The following is an 18,275-nucleotide window of genomic DNA, read 5'->3' as shown; positions in this document are numbered from 1 at the left end:
AACAAAGTGAGGCTGTTGACCCCACCCCTGCCTTCATCTCAGAGTTCTGAGCAGCTGCTACCAGTGGGCCAAGACTGCTCGTAGCACGATTTCCGTTCAGCCTGCTCCCATCTGTCTGCTTTCTTGGGCACTACCCAGCTCCTGGGGCTGTGGGCCTCGTGCTGGGGGGGGTGGGGGGGGACTAGCCCCGTGTTCGGGAAGGAGCTGTCCGAAGCGCTCTGAGGGTGCTCTCTTTGCCCCTGAGCGCATGGTGGGAAGGGTGTGTAGGAGGGCAGGACACCTTGTCACGTTGTCCCTTCTTTTAGGTACCTCTTCCAAGTGGACTTTCCCCAGGCAGCTCATCCCAGGAAAATGCTTATCTCATCCCTGGTGTATCTGTTTCTGCCTTTCCAGAAATTTTCTTTCTCCTTTAGAATTCTGCCGTTCTCTGTAGGTGGCAGGCTGCATGCAGCACTGAGTGAATGTGCATGTTCCTGTGGTGAATTGGTGCGTACACTGTTCGATGCTGGACATGCATAGGCCAATTTTCATGCTTACACAACTTAGGAAGACCTGTAAGAAAACTCAAAATTGAGACCATACCACTGAGGAATTTCTTACTCTAGATTCCTCTCTTTCCATAATGGAATGCAGTGAATTTGGGACACAGTGCATTGGCAGGAGGCCAGTGGACTCTAGAACTTATCTTGCCAAGTTCGTATTGTACGGTTTGGAAAAGGGTAGATTCAAGTTTCATATATGTATGTTATTGTAAGATTATGATCCAGGAAATTTTTATGTAAGAACAAGAAATAAAATTAATTTAATATATGACACTTTTTATACTTTTTGTTATACTAGTTAATTCTACATTTTCCTGCCAGGAGTAGGCTTCACAAATAATTTTAACATTTTGGTTTTCAGAAATCATCCTTTTTCAATTTCATTTTCACTTAAATGTTAAAATTTTTAATATTTTCTACTTGGATATTTCTCTTTTCCTTGAAAGCATATTAAAATTGTAATTTAGTTCAGATTTCGATCCAAGTTTGCCCATTTCCCAGGCATTGTAGTTCATAGGCGTTTCTTCTTCCCTTTTCCTTCAGTCTGTTCAGTCTGAGCAGAAACACAAATAAATATGATATGGAAACAAAGCAGATAACTATGATAATGTAAAATATGGTCTGGCCTTACAAATAATTAGAGGAATTACTTAAAGAGGGTTTTTTCCCTTCGCTTTTTGGGTTACACCTGGCAATGCACAGGGATTACTCCTGGCTCTGCACTCAGGAATCACTCCTGGCGTGCTCATGGGACCATCTGCGACTCTAGGGATCAAACCCAGGTCAGCCATCAAATGCTCTACTCACAGTAGGATCGCTCCAACCCCGCATAAAGAGTTTTTAACTGCCCAGTTAAGAACCACTTTTAATAATAATAGTCATGCAAACACAGATGTGATGAGAAAAGGGCCTTTTAAATCCCAAGGAAGCCCCGGAGCTGTAACCAGAGGTTAGTAACACAACCTTCTGTGGGCCTTTATGCACTGTAGCCCTGTCCTGTTGTTTATCAGTTTGCTCGAGCAGGCACCAGTAACTTCTCCCTTGTGCGACTTCTTTGGCGTATCAAATATGCCATGGGAACTTGCCAGGCTCTGCTCTGCGGGCAGGATACTCTCGGTAGCTTACCAGGCTTTCTGAGAAAGGCAGAGGAATCGAACCCAGGTTGGCCATGTGCAAGGCAAACACCCTACCCGCTGTACTCTGGGCCTTTATATTCCTAAATATTCAGACCATTTCTATCTGGGCTGCATTTAAAAAAAAAATTTTTAATTCTCAGAAATTTCCCAAAGATTCAAGAAAGTACCATGATGAAGCAGAACAAAAAAATACACAAAATTCACAATCTAAACCTAACAGAACCCACAAGCTAGAATTTTAGAACTTCATAATAATCACAGCGGGTAGGGCGTTGGCCTTACAAGCGGCCAACATGGCCGACCCGAGTTCGATTCCTCCGCCCCTCTCGGAGAGCCCGACAAGCTACCGAGAGTATTCGATATGCCAAACACAGTAACAACAAAGTCTCCAATGGAGACGTTACTGGGCCCGCTCGAGCAAATCGACGATCAACGGGAGGGCCTTTACCTTTACCTTTACCTTAAATAAGACTCATATGGAAAGACTCACTTCATGGTTTTTTTTGTTTTTGTTTTTGTTTTTTTGTTTTGTTTTTTGTTTGCTTTTTGGGTCACACCCGGCGCAGGGGTTATTCCTGGCTCATGCACTCAGGAATTACTCCTGGTGGTGCTCGGGGGACCATATGGGATGCTGGGAATCGAACCCGGGTCGGCTGCGTGCAAGGCAAACACCCTATCCGCTGTGCTATCGCTTCAGCCCATCACTTCATGTTTTTAAAGCGCAGGTCTTAAAACTATTGGGACAAAAGCCTGATTCGAATACTATTACAAATAGAGTAGTATTTATAATAACAGATTTTTATAAGTTAAAGGATACCAAATGACAAGCTAATTTGTTACATTCTTCTTTGTGTTTGTCCATTTCTCAAAATTCCTGCGTTCATTGTTGAAGAGTCAGGAGAGGAAGGCTGCCACCCATTCTCTCTCATGCCCTTCCCTCCCCATCAGCTGATGTGCAGCTAGCCCCTAACATGTGCAGGTTTGTGATCAGTGACAGGGTGACTTGTGTGTGTTTCAGCAGACTTCTTTTTCTGAGTGTGATACTGGGGGTTTTAAAGACCCCTTTACCGTTCAGCTCACTACTTGACTTTGTAATTTTTTTTCCTTCTGGTGTTTGAGCCATATCCAGCTGTGCTCAGGGTTTACTCCTAGCTCTATACTCAGTGTTTACTCCTGTTGATGAGTCTCAGCAATTGAACCCAATTCAGCTACATACAAGGCAAGAGCCTTCTCCATTGTACTATCTTTCTTTCCATTGTCTCGGGTACTCAAACCTATCTCTCCAGAAGGCAGCAGCATAGAGGCAAGAAGCCATTCCATCTGCTGACTTTAGTAATTCCAAAGTAGCACACCCTAAGCATCCAGAGGTACATTTATCACCTGTCTGTGTCAAACAATACAGTTGTATTTGAAGGACGATGGTCCTCTACCACCTTGGATCATGGTCAAGTGTTGCTTGTTCCATTCATTTATAACACTAAGAGAAGGTGTTTCATCTGGTTTCATGCTAATGAGGGAAAGAGCAGGACTTTTTAAACTTCCACTGCAGAAAATTTTGACACTACCAGTGGAGAGTCAGTAGACGGAAACTTCCACTCCCCCTTTCCTCAGCTTTGCCCTCAGTGTTCTCCCATTCTTGTTGTGTCCTTTAGAACTCCATCTGCTGTCTCCACTTCATCTCTATGATGATGGTGGCTGTGAGCCTCACCATGGTTCTCTCATGTGGAATCATATTTACAGGCACAAATCCTGCCCAGTAAACCCTGAGTAAACCTGTTTATCCAGTGACTGTGCCCTATCACCTGGCTATCCTGATGCCTGTCACCATGTAAAGCATCCTCAGAGCACCAGAACTGTGTATGGGCTTGCCTGGTTGTTCCTGTGAACATCACATGTAGGAGAGTACACTATTCATCTCGGTGCAGTCTGCCAAACCATGGCTTGTCAGGCCATTTGGACTCCTTGTTGCTTACCTCTGCCTGGTGGCAGTGCCAAGGTGTAGGTCGCGCATGTGGAGTTAATCAAAATATAAACTAATGGATTTTTTTTTTCTGTCTTTTCAAGAATCCTCGCAAGGCTCGTGTGACTCGACGTTTCATTGTAGTAGAAGGGCTGTACATGAATACTGGAATGGTTTGTCCTCTTCCAGAACTGGTGAGCAGTCTTTTCTTCATTCTTTGAGCTTTTGGGGGCCATTTGGCAATAATGCCTTCTTGTGACCACCTTTAAATGTATAATGTCTGGATTGCTTTCATAGTAGGTATCACGGGCACATTCTGATCTTACCAGGGAAGCAAAGTAACATTAAGTGCAAATGGTGGCCTTACAGATGACTCTTAGGAGTAATCAAGACTTTTGTCTTGGAGCCACACCCCGCAGTGCTCAGGGACTATTTCTGGCTCTACTCAGAAATGATTCCTGGTGGTGTTCAGGAGACCAAAAGGGGGTCCAGGGATAGAACCTGACTGAACAGTGTCAAGGCCAGTGCCCTACCCTACTGTATCGTTGCTCCAGCCCACATACGACTCAGCTTTGTAAAACCAGCTTTTACAGGACCAGGCATGTACATCAGCAGTAGAGCACTTTCCTGTGTGAATATCTGCAGTGTGAGTTATTGCTTATATTACAAGTAAATAGACAAATTTTAATTAGGTTGTCATTGACATAAGGTAAATATTTTGAGTGTGAGTGTGAAGTTTGCTCAATTTTAACAGATATGTATACTCTTATCACCATCACCACTGTCAAAATACTGTCAAAATAGAGAATATTTCCCTCCAGAAAGTTTCCTCAGGGTCTTCGGGGTCTGTTCCCCAATCCTGGCTGGGCCACCTTCCATCTACTTTCTGTTGCTGTATTGTTTTTGCCTTCTGTAGAATTTCACTATATACGGATATATTTTGTATAACACTGAGGGAAAGGAATATACAGATTTTTAGAAATCGTAATGATTGAAATGTTGTGTTTGGAGATGAAATTCACATATTATGGAACTAGTCCCTTTAAAATGTACAGTTCAGTATCATTTAGTATATTTATGGAATTGTGCAGCTATCTGCTCTCCTCTTCTGAGAACTTGTTACTCCCGAAGAAGATCCCACACCCAGTAAGCAGTCATGCTCCATTTTCCCTCCCCTAGCCCCTGGCACCCACCAGTCTACTTTCTGTCTGTAAGGACAGGTGTGACCCTTGCAGCCCCCAAGGAGCTTTGTCAGGCCAAGCTCTTAAGGGAGTGGCCTCAGGCCCAAACACAGCTGGATGTGCCAGCCACCCCTTCCTCCGCCCCTTTTTGTTATGAAATAAAATAGCCTTATTTAAATTAGAGAAATGTCAGGGGAGAGAAAGATCTGTTCAAATGAGAACACAGCTCTTCCAGAGGGAGGGCTGAGAGTACACATCTCCCTCTGAACTGCACATCTCAGAAGGGCATGGTGCTCATGCCTCTGGGCTACTGGGGTGGGCATTTTCTCCTCACTTACATTATTTCCAGATAACCATTCCCGGCCGTCCCCATCTGTGTAGAGACCCGTCTTCTACAACTACTCCTGCTAGCAAGTGGCCTCTTTTGTTTGTTTGTTTGTTTGAAGTGTCTATGAAGGAAGAATATGTCTGTTTTCCAGGAGCTTCTGAGTAGAGGCAGACTAGTGTCTAGCAGATTACATGTCTACGGTCACAGTGTTCTGCAACATTTCTTCTTAAATCTGACGTGTGGGGCTGGGCATATGGCGCCCAGTGCCGGCACATATGCCCGTCATGTGGAGGCCCTGCATTCCCTTCCCAGCGTGAGCGCTGTGTGTGGCCCTGGTGGCCCAGCCCCCGCCCCGCCCTGGGGCAGCACCGCAAGCTGGTGTGTGGCCCCCGTATAGGTGCAGTCAACATTGCGGTCCCTCCTCTGGTGAGTGGGGTATCTGTGGGGACACAGGCATGCCGTTGGTGTTCCTTATTCATGGCAGGTCTGTTTCATCCAGGCCCCATATGCTCACATTCTCTAACCTTGGCGCAGCAAAGTCCTGATAAGGGAAAACAGAGGCAGGCCCAGACGCAGCATTTTCATCAGCTTTGTTTCATATTCAGAGATTCCTTATTTCAGATACACTGTCGATTGCCCCTTGTGCCCGAACAGCTTTTCTGAAAACATGTTGTTTTCTCTGAAAGATGTATCAGAGCCTTGCACTCAGGAACCCTAGACAACACTTCCTCATTGTGCTTAAGGATGTTTTCAACAGTAAATCACTGACAAAGCGCCAAATGTGGCAGGCCTGGTGGTACATAGACCAGGGACAAGCTCGAGTGTGTTCGGCGCGGACTGAAGCAGCAGGCGGAGACTCAGCTTGTTGCGACCCTGTGTTTTCACTGCTCTGCGCACAGGGCCCAGTGTTGGCATCAGGGTCACACAAGCTTCAGCAAGCATGGCAAATACAGGTTCCCCCGGTAGGGAGCTGTACATGCCTCTTGCTTATTTTCAATTTGTTCTTCCCAATTTGTTCTATATTTGCTTGACTATTCATGTGTTAAAGTTGTTTTCCTTGAATCTTAGGTTAAGTTAAAGTACAAGTACAAAGCAAGGATCTTCCTGGAGGAAAGCCTTTCGTTTGGAGTCCTGGGAGAGCACGGCCGTGGTGTCACAGAACACTTTGGTATCAATGTAAGTTCTGTTCATATGAAAAATTTGCTGACAAAACCAAAAGGTGTTTTTTGTTTTTGTTTTTTTCTTTTTTGGGTCACATCCAGTGGTGCTCAGAGGTTACTCCTGGCTCTGTGCTCAGGAATTACTCCTGGCAGTGCTTGGGGGGCCGTAAGGGATGCTGGGGATTGAAGCCAGGTCAGCTGCATAAGGTAAATGCCCTACCCATTGTGCTCTCACTCTGACCCCTAAAACCAGAAGTTTATTGTGCAGCTCAGTAGGTGAGTTTGGGGCACCCTCATTGTCCAGGCCTCTCCTCATACCTGTGTATGACATCTGTTGTCCTGTCTATTGAAGACTGGTCCAGATTAAATAAGACTTGTCCTGTTTCTCACGATCTGCTGGTCTCCAGTGTATGATGGCTCGGGTCTGTCCCTTTGCCATGCTGTCCAGTGCACACGTTCTGACCTGCGGTCTGCAGCTGGAGCCCTCTCTGTCATCCACCTTGCTGGGATTGCTACCCTGTGACCTGTCTCTGGCCTTCCCTGGGACTGTCCCCAGCCATGCCCTGTCCCCTCAGCTTTTTGTCTCTGATTATGTCCAGGGGGAGGGGCGACCCTGCTGTCCCGCCGTCTGGCTGGGATTTCCCTTTTATCTGCTGCTGTCCAATCTGGCCGTCCTATTACCTGTCTTCACTGGATGCATTTTCAGTGGGCAAGATTTTAAAGGACCAGTTACATTAACTGGTTCTCCTGGTACCCACCCTCCCACTCCTCCCTCTCAGTTCCATCCTGCTGGGCAAGTTCCACGGGCAGGACTCTGGGTGTCTCCCCTGGGAACTTGTAAAGTCAAAGTGCTTTCTGTTTACCTGGTAATTTCCTGCCTGTCGGTGCTTCTTCCTAGACATAATTAAATTCATCTTACATTCCCTTCTTCAGTCAGTGTCTCCTGAGTAGCTCCTGGGCAGTGTTCTTGATGGCTGAGAAAGGATGGCGTGGATAGTCCTGGAGATTCTGTGTTCTCAGGAGTCCAGTGAGCCCAGAGTGGGGGGGAGACTCTTACCCCCTGGCACATGTATTCATAGACAGGCAGTCAGAAATGCTGCTGCGGAGACTCGGCAAAGGCCCTCAAGGCCCAGACGACTGAATTGAGTTGTTGTTTTTCCTTTGGCTGAAGGGAAGGATCCTCAGCTGGCCGTGGGCTTAAGGTTTATGCTCCTGGGCCTTCCGTTGGGCCAGTGTCACCCCACAATAGGGGCGCACCCATGCCTAGGGGCACAGACAAAGGAAGATTTTCTCCGAATTCCATGCTTCACAGTCTTGAGATCTAGAGAAAGTGAAATTATAAAATATAAAATCAGGACCAGAAAAATAGGATTGCTTGCCTTTCATGCAGCTGACCAGAGTTTGATCTGTGGCACCATTTTATGGTTTCCAAGCCTTAGTGCAAAAGCAAGGAATAAGCCCTGAGCACTGTTGGGTATAAGCCCCCACCCCCCCCAAAAAAATTAAACATCACCTTAGTTGTTTACATCTCACTGTGCATAAAGTCTTGGAGAAAAGTAGCAGAAAGATTTATTTTTAATTTTTTTCTTTTTTGCGAAACAAAGTTTTCATTGAAATTTATTTAGAATGATGTGAGGAGAAAGAAAGGCGAAAGTATGCTTGAGAGAGATCACAGACTTCTTCAGAGTGGAAATAGGCAAACAGAGAAACAGACAGTTCCGTGAGATAAGTGTATGTGTTTAGGGAAGTCATGGGCTTGAGGAGTGAACCCTGCAGAAGGAAATCTTGAAGAGTTAAATATGAGCACACATCTCTGACAAAATGCCATTCAGCAGTTAAATGCACTGAGCAATTTCAGAATGTGAGAACATGACTAAAGCTAAATTACAACAATATTTCCCCCGTTTTATAACTTTTAATTACATACAAGCTGAATGTTCAATGTAAGCACCCAAGTCACATTAACTATAGTTTGTTTTCTACTTAATGGCATGTAGATTACTTAGAGAATTTTCACAGATTCTTGCGTATGGGGCTAGAGCAACGATATAGTGAGTAGGATGCTTACCTCACATACATGCCGACCCGGGTTCAATTCTCTACACCCGTATGACGCCCTGACTCCTTGCCAGTAGTGAACCCCAAGTACAGAACCAGGAGTAAACCCTGAGCACTGCCAGGTGTGACCCCAAAACCAAAAAGAGAGAGAGACAGATTCTGATCTCTCCTCACTCTACCAGGACACATAGTTTAGCCCCAGATAGGTGGAAGACTGATTGAAATGATGAAAGAAGCCAGGATGGAGAGTCAGATCCAGATTCTAATCATCACCTATCCTCCCTCCCTTCCTTCCTTCCCAGTGAGATACACAGTTACAGGTTGTTCATGATTGAATGAACGTTACATAACAAAGTTCCTTCACCATAATCATTACTTTTTGAATTCACGTTTAGAATGCTTTTCTCTAGTTTCTGTATTTGTTTGATTATGGTTTACATGGCTGCAATTGTGTCGTTGTTTATGGTCATTGATATACAGAGTCACTGCACCCTCAGCACCACTGCAGTGCCTAATGCCCATCAGCTCTGTAAACTCTCAGAAAGACGTCGTGACACCATGGTGAGGATGATTTATGAACCCAAAGAAATGATGGGCAAAGGTAGTCAGCAAAGCAGAAGCATGAGGGCAGAAATGAAGAATATGGTGGGTGATATCAGAAGTACAGTCAGGGTCTGAGCAGCCAAGTGAAAGATCCAGGTGCTTCAAGAGGAGGTGCAGGAACCCTCCAGAAAACAACACAAGATGGGGGAAACATTTAGAAGGAAATGAACAGAGAACTCTGGGGTGAAGCCAGAGTACAATATAAGAAAGGCAAGTTTGATGAAGAACCACTATTTTAAAAAATATAACTAAGAATTTCCTAGAGATGAGAAATGTAGGCATTGAGATCCGAGAAGCCAAAAGGGTCCCAGTGAAAATAGACCCCGATAGAAGAACTCCCAGATACATTATCACCCAAAAGGCACAAGCCTGAGACAGGCAGAGTACTTAAAGCAGCAATACCAAAAAAAAAAAACTTTATGCAAAAGGAAGCCTTTAAGATATACAGCAGATCTATTACATGCGACTCTGTGAGCCAGAAGAGAATGGGGGGACAGAGTAAAAGAACACCTCACCAAGAATTCTCTATCCAGCTAGACTATCATTCAGATGGAGTGATGCCGAGCCCCAGGCAGGCGACAGCTCGGAGAATGCAGGTTCTTAGAGCCAGTTTTGCAAGACATGCTGGAAAATGCCCAAAATAAGAGAGAGGAGGGAAAGAGAAAGAGAGAAGAGAAGTGCCTGTCCTAGAGGCAGCTGGGGTGGAGGTGGGAGGGAAACTGGGACACTAGTGCTGGGAAATTGCACCGGTGGAGGAATGGATGTTGGAATATGAAATGCAATCATGCACAATTTTGTAATGCTCCATCTCACAGCGTTATCTTCAATTAAAAAAAAAAAGGAAATACTGAGGGACCTTTTTAAAAAAGAACATAGTTCTCAGCACTTTGCCACTGATCATAGCATCACTCGTGTTGCTTATGGATGTCACCACTAGATTAGGTAAAGCGTTCATTCCTAGCTTGCTAGAGAATTTCAGACTTGTTCAGTAATGAATTAATATTTCATTTATATTGAATGTTCTGTCTATTCAGGAGATTTTTTTTTTCATCTATAGAGTTTTTTTTCCAATCTGTTACTTAATACTATCTTTCATGTAGTATTTTCTAACATAAAGCCTATATTCTATTTTAGGATAAAAGCATTTTTATACTTTTACAGGTCTATTTCCTTAAATTTTTCTTAATTCTTTTCTCCTCACTCTTACTAATTTGTGTATTTGTGGGATTATCTGTTTCATGTTAATTTTGAAATGTATTATAGATGGGCTGGAGCGATAGCAGGGCTGGAGCGATAGCACAGCGGGTAGGGCGTTCGCCTTACAAGCGGCCAACATGGCCGACCCGAGTTCGATTCCTCCGCCCCTCTCGGAGAGCCTGTCAAGCTACCGAGAGTATTCGATATGCCAGACACAGTAACAACAAAGTCTCCAATGGAGACGTTACTGGGCCCGCTCGAGCAAATCGACGATCAACGGGAGGGCCTTTAGTATTTAGTATTATAGATATGTTTGCACTATTTTAAAACTTTTTATACCTACTAAAAGAGAAAGGTAAAATTTCTTTTTCAGCTTATCATTGACTTACAATTTTGTGAAATTTCAGTTTAGCTTTAGTTATCTCTTGTGTGTAGGCGTCACAAGAGGAAATTTAAGGGGGAAAAATTAAATGGGAAAAAAAGTGAGTGCTCTCTCCTTGTGAAGGATAAAAGAGAAACATAGTAAAGGAATACGATATGAATGGCACAAGTCACGAGCTGGAGGTGTTATCTGTAGAACTGAATTTACCTGGGAGTGTTTGTGTTTGGGGGTGGGGTGCAGGGAGGGGATTTAGGACAGTGATGGAGGAAAAGTAACTCTGGTAATGGAAATGATGTACAAATGCAAGTGTGATTGACAGTGTAATAAATGCTGGTACCTCAATAAAAATGGTCAAAAAAGAAGAAAAGATGAAACTTATGCAGTTCTCTGCAGTGTAGATACAACTGGAGGATGATCAAGTCAAGAAAGGAAACCAGAGGGAAAGGATTGGTACCAGATGATCTCGTTCCTCTGTAGTGGAGACAGTCACAAAAGAGGATTCCTCTGTGGTAAATAAGAAGCCCTTGGCTTTAAATTACAGAACTCGGATTGTAAATGGGTGGAGTCCGGGGTGGTGGACTAGACACAACGTCAGGCAGATACAAACTATGTTCCTTTCACTGACTCAGCTAGGTGGGCTTCTTTGCTTCTTCCCATGTGTTTGCTGCTGTGCTGAGAGTGAATCTTTGTAGGCCCGTCCCATGTCCCTATCCCCCCACCCCCATCTGTCCGCTGTTCGCACAGTTCCGAGATGTGGAGGTGGCCAGCTGAGAGTATGGTGGAAGGGTCAGGCGTGGAGGCTGCCACGGAAATTTGAATAATTTTTGAAGCATTAAAATGATTTAAAAGAAGGAAAATGCTGACTTCACTGAGTGGTTTGCTTGCCTTCAGTAATTGTCGTAGACATAGTATGTATAAGGATCTGAGTACAGGTGCATAGTGCAAGACCTTACAATCCTGATTCAGGCAAATATTGTAGAAAACAGGTTTGTAAGACTCAAACATTTAAATGCTAAATGTTTTGATATTGTGAATATTTTTGTTTCGGGTTCTTGGTTTGATTCATTGATTTTGGAGCCATATCCACTGGTGCTCAGGGCTCATTCCTGGCTCTGCATTCAGAGATCATTCCTGGCGGGCTCAAAGGAACATATAGGGTTCTTGGCATTGAATCCAAGTTGCCTGTGTACAAGGCAAATGGACGTACCCACCGTGTTATCATTTCAGCCCCATTGATACTAAGAATTTTTTTATTTTGCATGCCAGAGCCAAAATACAGCACAGTGTCATTACAATGAGCAGGACAGTTGCCTTGCATGGGCTGACCCAGGTTCAATCCCAGGCACCACATATGGTCCCCCAAGCTCACTGGGTATGACCCCTCCCAGCCCCACATTTAAAAAAATTTTAGATGTGATCATAGTTTTGCAACTGTATTTTATTATGTGTTTGTCTTGTGATTCTCTTTTAGAAATGAGTACTGAAATATTTGTAGATCAAACTGTATGAAATCTGATATTTGTTCCAGAGTATGATGGGACACTAAGGAGCTATGGATGAAATAACATTGTCCAAGAATCAAATCATATCGAACCTGGTTGAAGGGACTTCTTTAGCTTTTCCTCTCCACTTTTGCACACTCAGTACTCTACACTTGATTTAAGTATTTCTAAGTGGAAGGATACAAGGAATGAGAATTTATACTATATGATTTGTCCTGTAGTGGTTGTCTCTGTACCAGACATATTTAGACTTTTATTTCCTGCCATCATTCTCTAAAAAACCATCTTACAAGTTATTTACGTAGCATTTACATTGTACTAGGTTTTTTTTTATTATTAGTGAGACACCATATGGTACAGTTGTAGACTTACAATTTTTTGTGGTTGTAGGGTGTTTCTTTTTATTTTTATGTGTAATCAAGAAATACGTCACAGGTAGCTTGCCAGACTTTGCCCTGCGGGCGAGATACTCTCAGTAGCTTGCCAGGCTCTCTGAGATGGATAGAGGAATGAACCTGGGTCAGCAGCGTGCAAGGCAAACGCCCTACCTACTATGCTATTGCTCCGGCCCTGAGAAATAGGGCTGGAAGAAGTAGAATAGGGCTGGAGCACAGGCGGTAGGGCGTTTGCCTTGCGCAGCCAGCCCGGTCGAGCCGGGTTCGATTCCTCCGCCCCTCTCGGAGAGCCCGGCCAGCTACCGAGAGTATCTCGCCCGCAAGCTACCCGTGATGTATTCAGTATGCCAAACACGTAACAACAAGTCTCAAAAATGGAGACGTCACGGGGCCCGCTCGAGCAAATCGATGAACAACGGGAGGACAGTGTTTGTTTTAATCTAGAAATAACTTAAAGTATATGGCAGGATGTATGTAGAATAGATAACTGCACCAATTTTTATATGAAGGAGTTGAGGATCCTGGAATCTGGTCCTGGTATCCAGCCCCACAGCTACCCAAGGACAGTTTGAATGTTTTTATGGGAAAGGGTTTTAAATGAAGAAGAGGGCAGAGGTTTCCTTGGTGCATCTGTGGCATAGAAGCGCCACTATATGTTGGCCAGTCTTTATTCTGACCCTCATGACTAATTTGTGGGTGATTCCTGTGTTCCCTGTGTGGGACTTGATGCTGGAACTGAAACAGAGGAGCTCTGTGTATTGAGAAGACAGTTGGCTGGTGAGAGGGAACAGGAATTACGGTGCTTCCCTTGCATGAAGGCAACCCGGTTCCATCTCCAGCTTTGCATATTTTCCCCTGAGCACCAGGAGTCACCCTGAGCACCACTGGATGGAGTCTCCAAAAAATCAAAAGACGAGAAAAAGACAGTGGGTGCAGGTCCTTCTGCTCCCTGCTCCCCCATTTTGTTTCGTTTCGCTAAAGGCTCTGTTGCTGTGATGTTTGGCTACATTGAATCCCCTTTCTTCAATTTTGGTTTGGGAGTCATATTTGGCAATGCTCAGAGCTCACTTCTTACTCTGCCCTCAGGAATCACTCTTGGTGGGATTCAGGGAACCATATGGGATGCCAGGGATCAAATCTGGGTCAGCCATAAAGACAGGTGCCCTATCCACTGTGCTATCTTGCCAGCCCTGACTTTATTTTCTTGAAGATAGATTGTAGGGACAAAGTGCTGAAAACTTTGAGAAATGGCTTTTTATTTATCTCAAGTGCCTTCTCTGGGGAAACAGTGTTCAACTACTGCTTTAGCAAGGAAGTGATCTTATTTTGAACTTCTGAATCATTGCAGGATCAAATTGCTCTGCTTTTATCTTCTCTTAATTTATTTCTTCCCCTGTGAATAAATGTCTTTTTGATGAAATGGGAGAGATTATAATGTGGGCCTCTCCCAAAGTCAGGCTTTGAAACATCAGTCCTTCTAGCTTTAGATTTTGTGTGATTTGTCCTCTGTGTTCACACAGTTTGTTTGAATCCAGATGTTGACTTGACTGATGGTGAAGTTTTGTCTCCCAAAACAACTAAACATTGACCTTCTTCCTCTGTGCGCAGAAAAGTCACTTCCCCTCTCCCTTTGTTCTGACAGATTGATGATATTGATCTTATCAGTGCCAACATGGAGAATTCACTTGCTTCCATTGGGGGTTTCTGCTGTGGAAGGTCTTTTGTAATCGATCATCAGGTGAGTTTTTTCGTCTTTTTTTTTTTTAATTTTTTTTATTTTTTTTTTTCTTAAGCAGAATTAGAAACAAACTAGTAGCTCTATTGATCACCTTAAAATGTACAGAATTGGGGGCTGGAGCAATAGCACAGCGGGAAAGGAGTTTGCCTTACACTCGACTGACCCAGGTTCAATTCCCAGCATCCCATATGGTCCCCTGAGCACTACCAGGAGTAATTCCTGAGTGCAGAGCCAGGAATAACCCCTGTGCATTGCTGGGTGTGACCCAAAAAGAAAAAAAAAAGAAAAAGTACAAAATTGATTTTTGACTGATCACACAGGTTTTTTTCAGTTAGTCACTCATAATATTTATATTTAAAAATTGCCTCCCCTGGGGGGCTTGGGGGGCATTGTTCTTAATGCCTGTAGAACTTTCAGACACTGGGTTCTACCACCTCACCATTTGGTTGGCAGTGGAGAGATCTGTTGTCTTTAAATCTGTAGCCCCTGGCCCCTAAAGGAAATCCCTTTATGCCCCTGCTTCCTCACAGCGGCTCTCCGGCCAGGGATACTGCTTTTCCGCTTCACTGCCCCCACTGCTCGCTGCCGCTGCCATGGAGGCCCTCAACATCATGGAAGAGAACCCCGGTAAGGGTTGCCCGGGAAGGCAAGCGGGCGCACGGCCTGTGGGAACCACGCAGCTGACCTTGGGCGGGGAGGGGAATTGGGATTTATTTATCAACAGAATTTATTTACAAGATAGAACTGGCTCTGAATTCTGTTGTCTGCCATTTCGAGGGAGAGTGGCACGAACTCGCTGCCTCAAGGAGGTAAATCTTTTAAGGCTGGAGAGACTGGTGCCCTTGTGGCAGAGATAAGAGGCAGGAGGGGTCAGCCCTGGCCCAGCTGCTTCCTCCACGGAGAGTAGCTGGTCATCATTTGTTCCTTGATTATTTTCAAAGCAGCTAGCACAGAGTGATGCTGGTTCTGTATAATTCACTGTTAACCCTGTGCCTTTGACCCATCAGTTGGCTCTGAGGCCAAACCTGCTTTGCCAGTAAAGGTCTTACTTAATAAACATAGCTAACTAAACTTAGAATGTGACTTTTGGATGGCATGGCATCTCTTCACCAAACTGGAAGCAGAAATGGAAGACCGTGTGTGGGGGGGTGTCTTCCCTGATATTTTAAAATTTTCTTCCTGCTCCCTTTTTGTTGGTCGAGCAGGGTGTGAGTGCCAGCCACACCTGGCAGTGTTCAGGAACATGCAGGGCAAATAAATGTTGTTCATGGACTGTCTCTCTAGCCCCTGCATCTGAATTTTCAGCATTTGTTTTAAGCCTGGGGAAGGAGATTTGTGCAGACTCTTAGGCTTTCTGGACAGATGGCTAGGCATGCCTCGTCCTGCTCAGATAGTTTAGTTTTGACTTTTTTCTTACATAAAAGGAAAGAACATGAGTACTGCCCTACCATATGGTCAGTTTTTTGTTGTTTTTCACCAAATTGCTCAGGGCCCAGGAATAAGTAATATATTTGTTCCCTTTAACCTCAGTTCTTTATAAACTTTTGAAAAACAGAAAAGACTTTTTTTTTTTTTTTGGAAAATCTCTTGCCAGGTTTTGCTGAAAGTGTGTCCCTCTGTGTGCTACATCATCTCACTCATTATTGTCCTTAGTACGTGGAAGGATTTGCGGTCTTTTTTTATGTATGAACTTGAGCTGAATCTTCAGAATGCTTTGAAATTGTGTTCTCAGATCTCCTGAATAACATCAGCTTTTTTTTTTTTAATTATTCAGGTATTTTTGCATTGTTGAAGGACAAATGCAAACAAATTCACAAAGCTTTGCAGGGGTAAGTTTCATGTACTTTTCAGCCAACACGCTGCCTATCTAACCTAATACATTTGATTGCTGCTGAAAAACCGTGTCCACTCTCTCTCATTTCAATGAGATTTAATAAAAGACATGGGTTGATTTGAGTGATTTGAGTAAGACAAAAAACAATCACTCAGACTGATTTGGACCAATGCACCCATTCTGTTACTTTGAAGAATTATTATTTCTTCTGAAAATGAACTAAGCTCTTGCATAAAATATTCTGTCAGTACAGAAGATACAAAGATTGAAAAACAAATAGCCCAGCATGATGCCACTGTGGATAAATGCGGAAGAATTGCTTATTTTAAATCAACAGATGTGTAAGTGAGAAAGTTTATAAAATAGTTCGGATCCTATTTTATGTAATTAGATTATTTGAGTTCAGGCCTTTCACATTACTTCTTAGAAACGATTCCTTGGTTTAAAATCAATTCAGAAGCATTGAGATTGTCCTGTTCTCATAGCACTGTGGGGCTTCTGAAAGATCCCTCCAGAATGGAGGGGACGGTCGCGTTGCTGCCCTCTGCAGGCAGATCGTGGCCTTAAGGGAAAGGATTGTACACAGACTGCTGGGGGACTGGGTTTGTTTTTGTTTTGTGGGATTTGCTTGTTTCTTCGCCTTTCCTAAGGTCAGTTACCTTTTGGTCATGAACGTTCTCTCTAATGCCTGTTCTGGAAACAAAAGAATTTATAACCAAATAAAAAAGAAAAAAATGATACTGAAATAAATGAATAAGATCACAGCTGTTCCGGATCACCTAGAGGCAAAAATAAAGTTGTAGGTGTGTCTCCATGGCAGTACAGAAGTTCTTGCATGATTTATGTGAGATTTTATTGTACTAGTTTCAGTACTTGGTTTCTGAATATTAATATAGTGGCATTTCCGGCACATAGCTGCCACTGTGAATCTGTTGGCACCAGCTTCAGATGTTCTTCATTCTGACTGGGGGTATCCAGTCCTCCCTTTTCTCTGCTCCTTCATCCTGACCCTTATAGTTTATCCCCCTGCCTGGTGCTATTACCTGGGAACGCCCAGTTTTCCTGCTTTGTGGAGCTTCTGTGTCCAACCAGATGTGGTTCTTCCTATTGTCAGGACCTCTCCAGTAAAGATCATCTTGGCTGGAACTTCCAGTTGGACATAGTCTGTGATCATTTCTTACTTACAGTCTGTTTCTTTCTTTCCCACTGTTAGAGTTTTGTTGTGCGGGTTTTTTTTTTCACTTTCTAACTGGCACATTCTTTCCTTTAGCTTATTATTTTTTATAATGTAGGAGTACTGCTATTTATTCAGCCACTGATTAGCTGATTGAATTGGGCCTGAACTCCACCTTACTTTTTTTCATTTTTTATAATTTCATTTATTGAATCACCGTGAGAGCAGTTACAAAGCTTTCGGGTCTAAGTCTCGGTCATACAATGAAACACCCGTACCTTCACCAGTGCCCATTCTCCACCCCCAATTTAGCTTATTTTTTTAATCCATTTTTTTCTTCCATTGGTTTTTGTCCTTTCCTACTTACATTTTTTTCATTGAATCGTATTCTTTCTCTTCATTTTTTTTTTGTGTTTGAACTGTTTCATTTCTTACTTTATAGTTAATGACTTAAAAACTAGCATTTTGACAATAATATTTTTATTGTGTAGTTCTAAATTTTTTGTGTGATGCTCCTGTCTTTTGGTTGATTTTTGGGAGAGGGAGTCAGCAGCCTTTGCTAGTTTGGCGTCTTGCTGGAAACTTGAAGAATCCCCAGCACTAAGTGATTTTTGCCCAGTCTCTCCCATACTGGAATCACGTGACAGCGACCATGTCTCAGTTATTGATGCTTCATCCCTGGGCCCTTGCCAGTGCTTGCTATTTGCCCGTTTGGATATTTTGTGCAAATAGCAAGCACTGTCATAAAGCAGTCATAGACTTTTCACATTTTTTCCTTTCTGAAATAAATAAAAAGTGTCTCTAAAAACTTTACAGCTTCTCAGTTTCTAAATTTGAGCTCAGATTGTGTTGTTCACTTGGTTTCATTTTAAACTTGCATCTGACACTCACCATCCACAGTAGGGGGTAGGAGGTGGGGCACAGTCTGGTTTTCGCCCTTCCCCCAGCCAGCCTGTGGGAGGGCCTGTCTGACGAGCACACGCCATGGTTGGGCTGCAGATGCCTTTCTGCATCTCGAGAAGCTCTCCTGAGGCAGACCGCATGGCCTGAAAAATCTCTAACTTGAACACTTTCAAAATTCACCT

At 43.6% G+C, this 18,275-nt stretch overlaps 1 protein-coding gene across 2 annotated transcripts in view; it reads left to right on the top strand.

Moving 5' to 3' along the window:
- The window catches only part of SPTLC1 (serine palmitoyltransferase long chain base subunit 1), a 58,738-nt gene that overhangs the window by 33,493 nt on the left and 6,970 nt on the right, over positions 1 to 18,275 (top strand). For both annotated transcript variants that reach the window (XM_056126810.1, XM_056126809.1), the window contains exons 8-12: positions 3,743 to 3,832; positions 6,216 to 6,323; positions 14,087 to 14,182; positions 14,713 to 14,809; positions 15,957 to 16,011. In XM_056126810.1, coding sequence (XP_055982785.1) covers positions 3,743 to 3,832; positions 6,216 to 6,323; positions 14,087 to 14,182; positions 14,713 to 14,809; positions 15,957 to 16,011 — 446 coding nt within the window. The remainder of the gene's footprint in view (positions 1 to 3,742; positions 3,833 to 6,215; positions 6,324 to 14,086; positions 14,183 to 14,712; positions 14,810 to 15,956; positions 16,012 to 18,275) is intronic.

Source organism: Sorex fumeus, unplaced genomic scaffold (assembly GCF_029834395.1).
Source record: "Sorex fumeus unplaced genomic scaffold, SorFum_2.1 ptg000063l, whole genome shotgun sequence".
Classification (NCBI taxonomy): Eukaryota; Metazoa; Chordata; class Mammalia; order Eulipotyphla; family Soricidae; genus Sorex; species Sorex fumeus.
The sequence above is the reverse complement of the archived record's forward strand: the minus strand, read 5'-3'. Positions and strand labels throughout refer to the sequence as shown.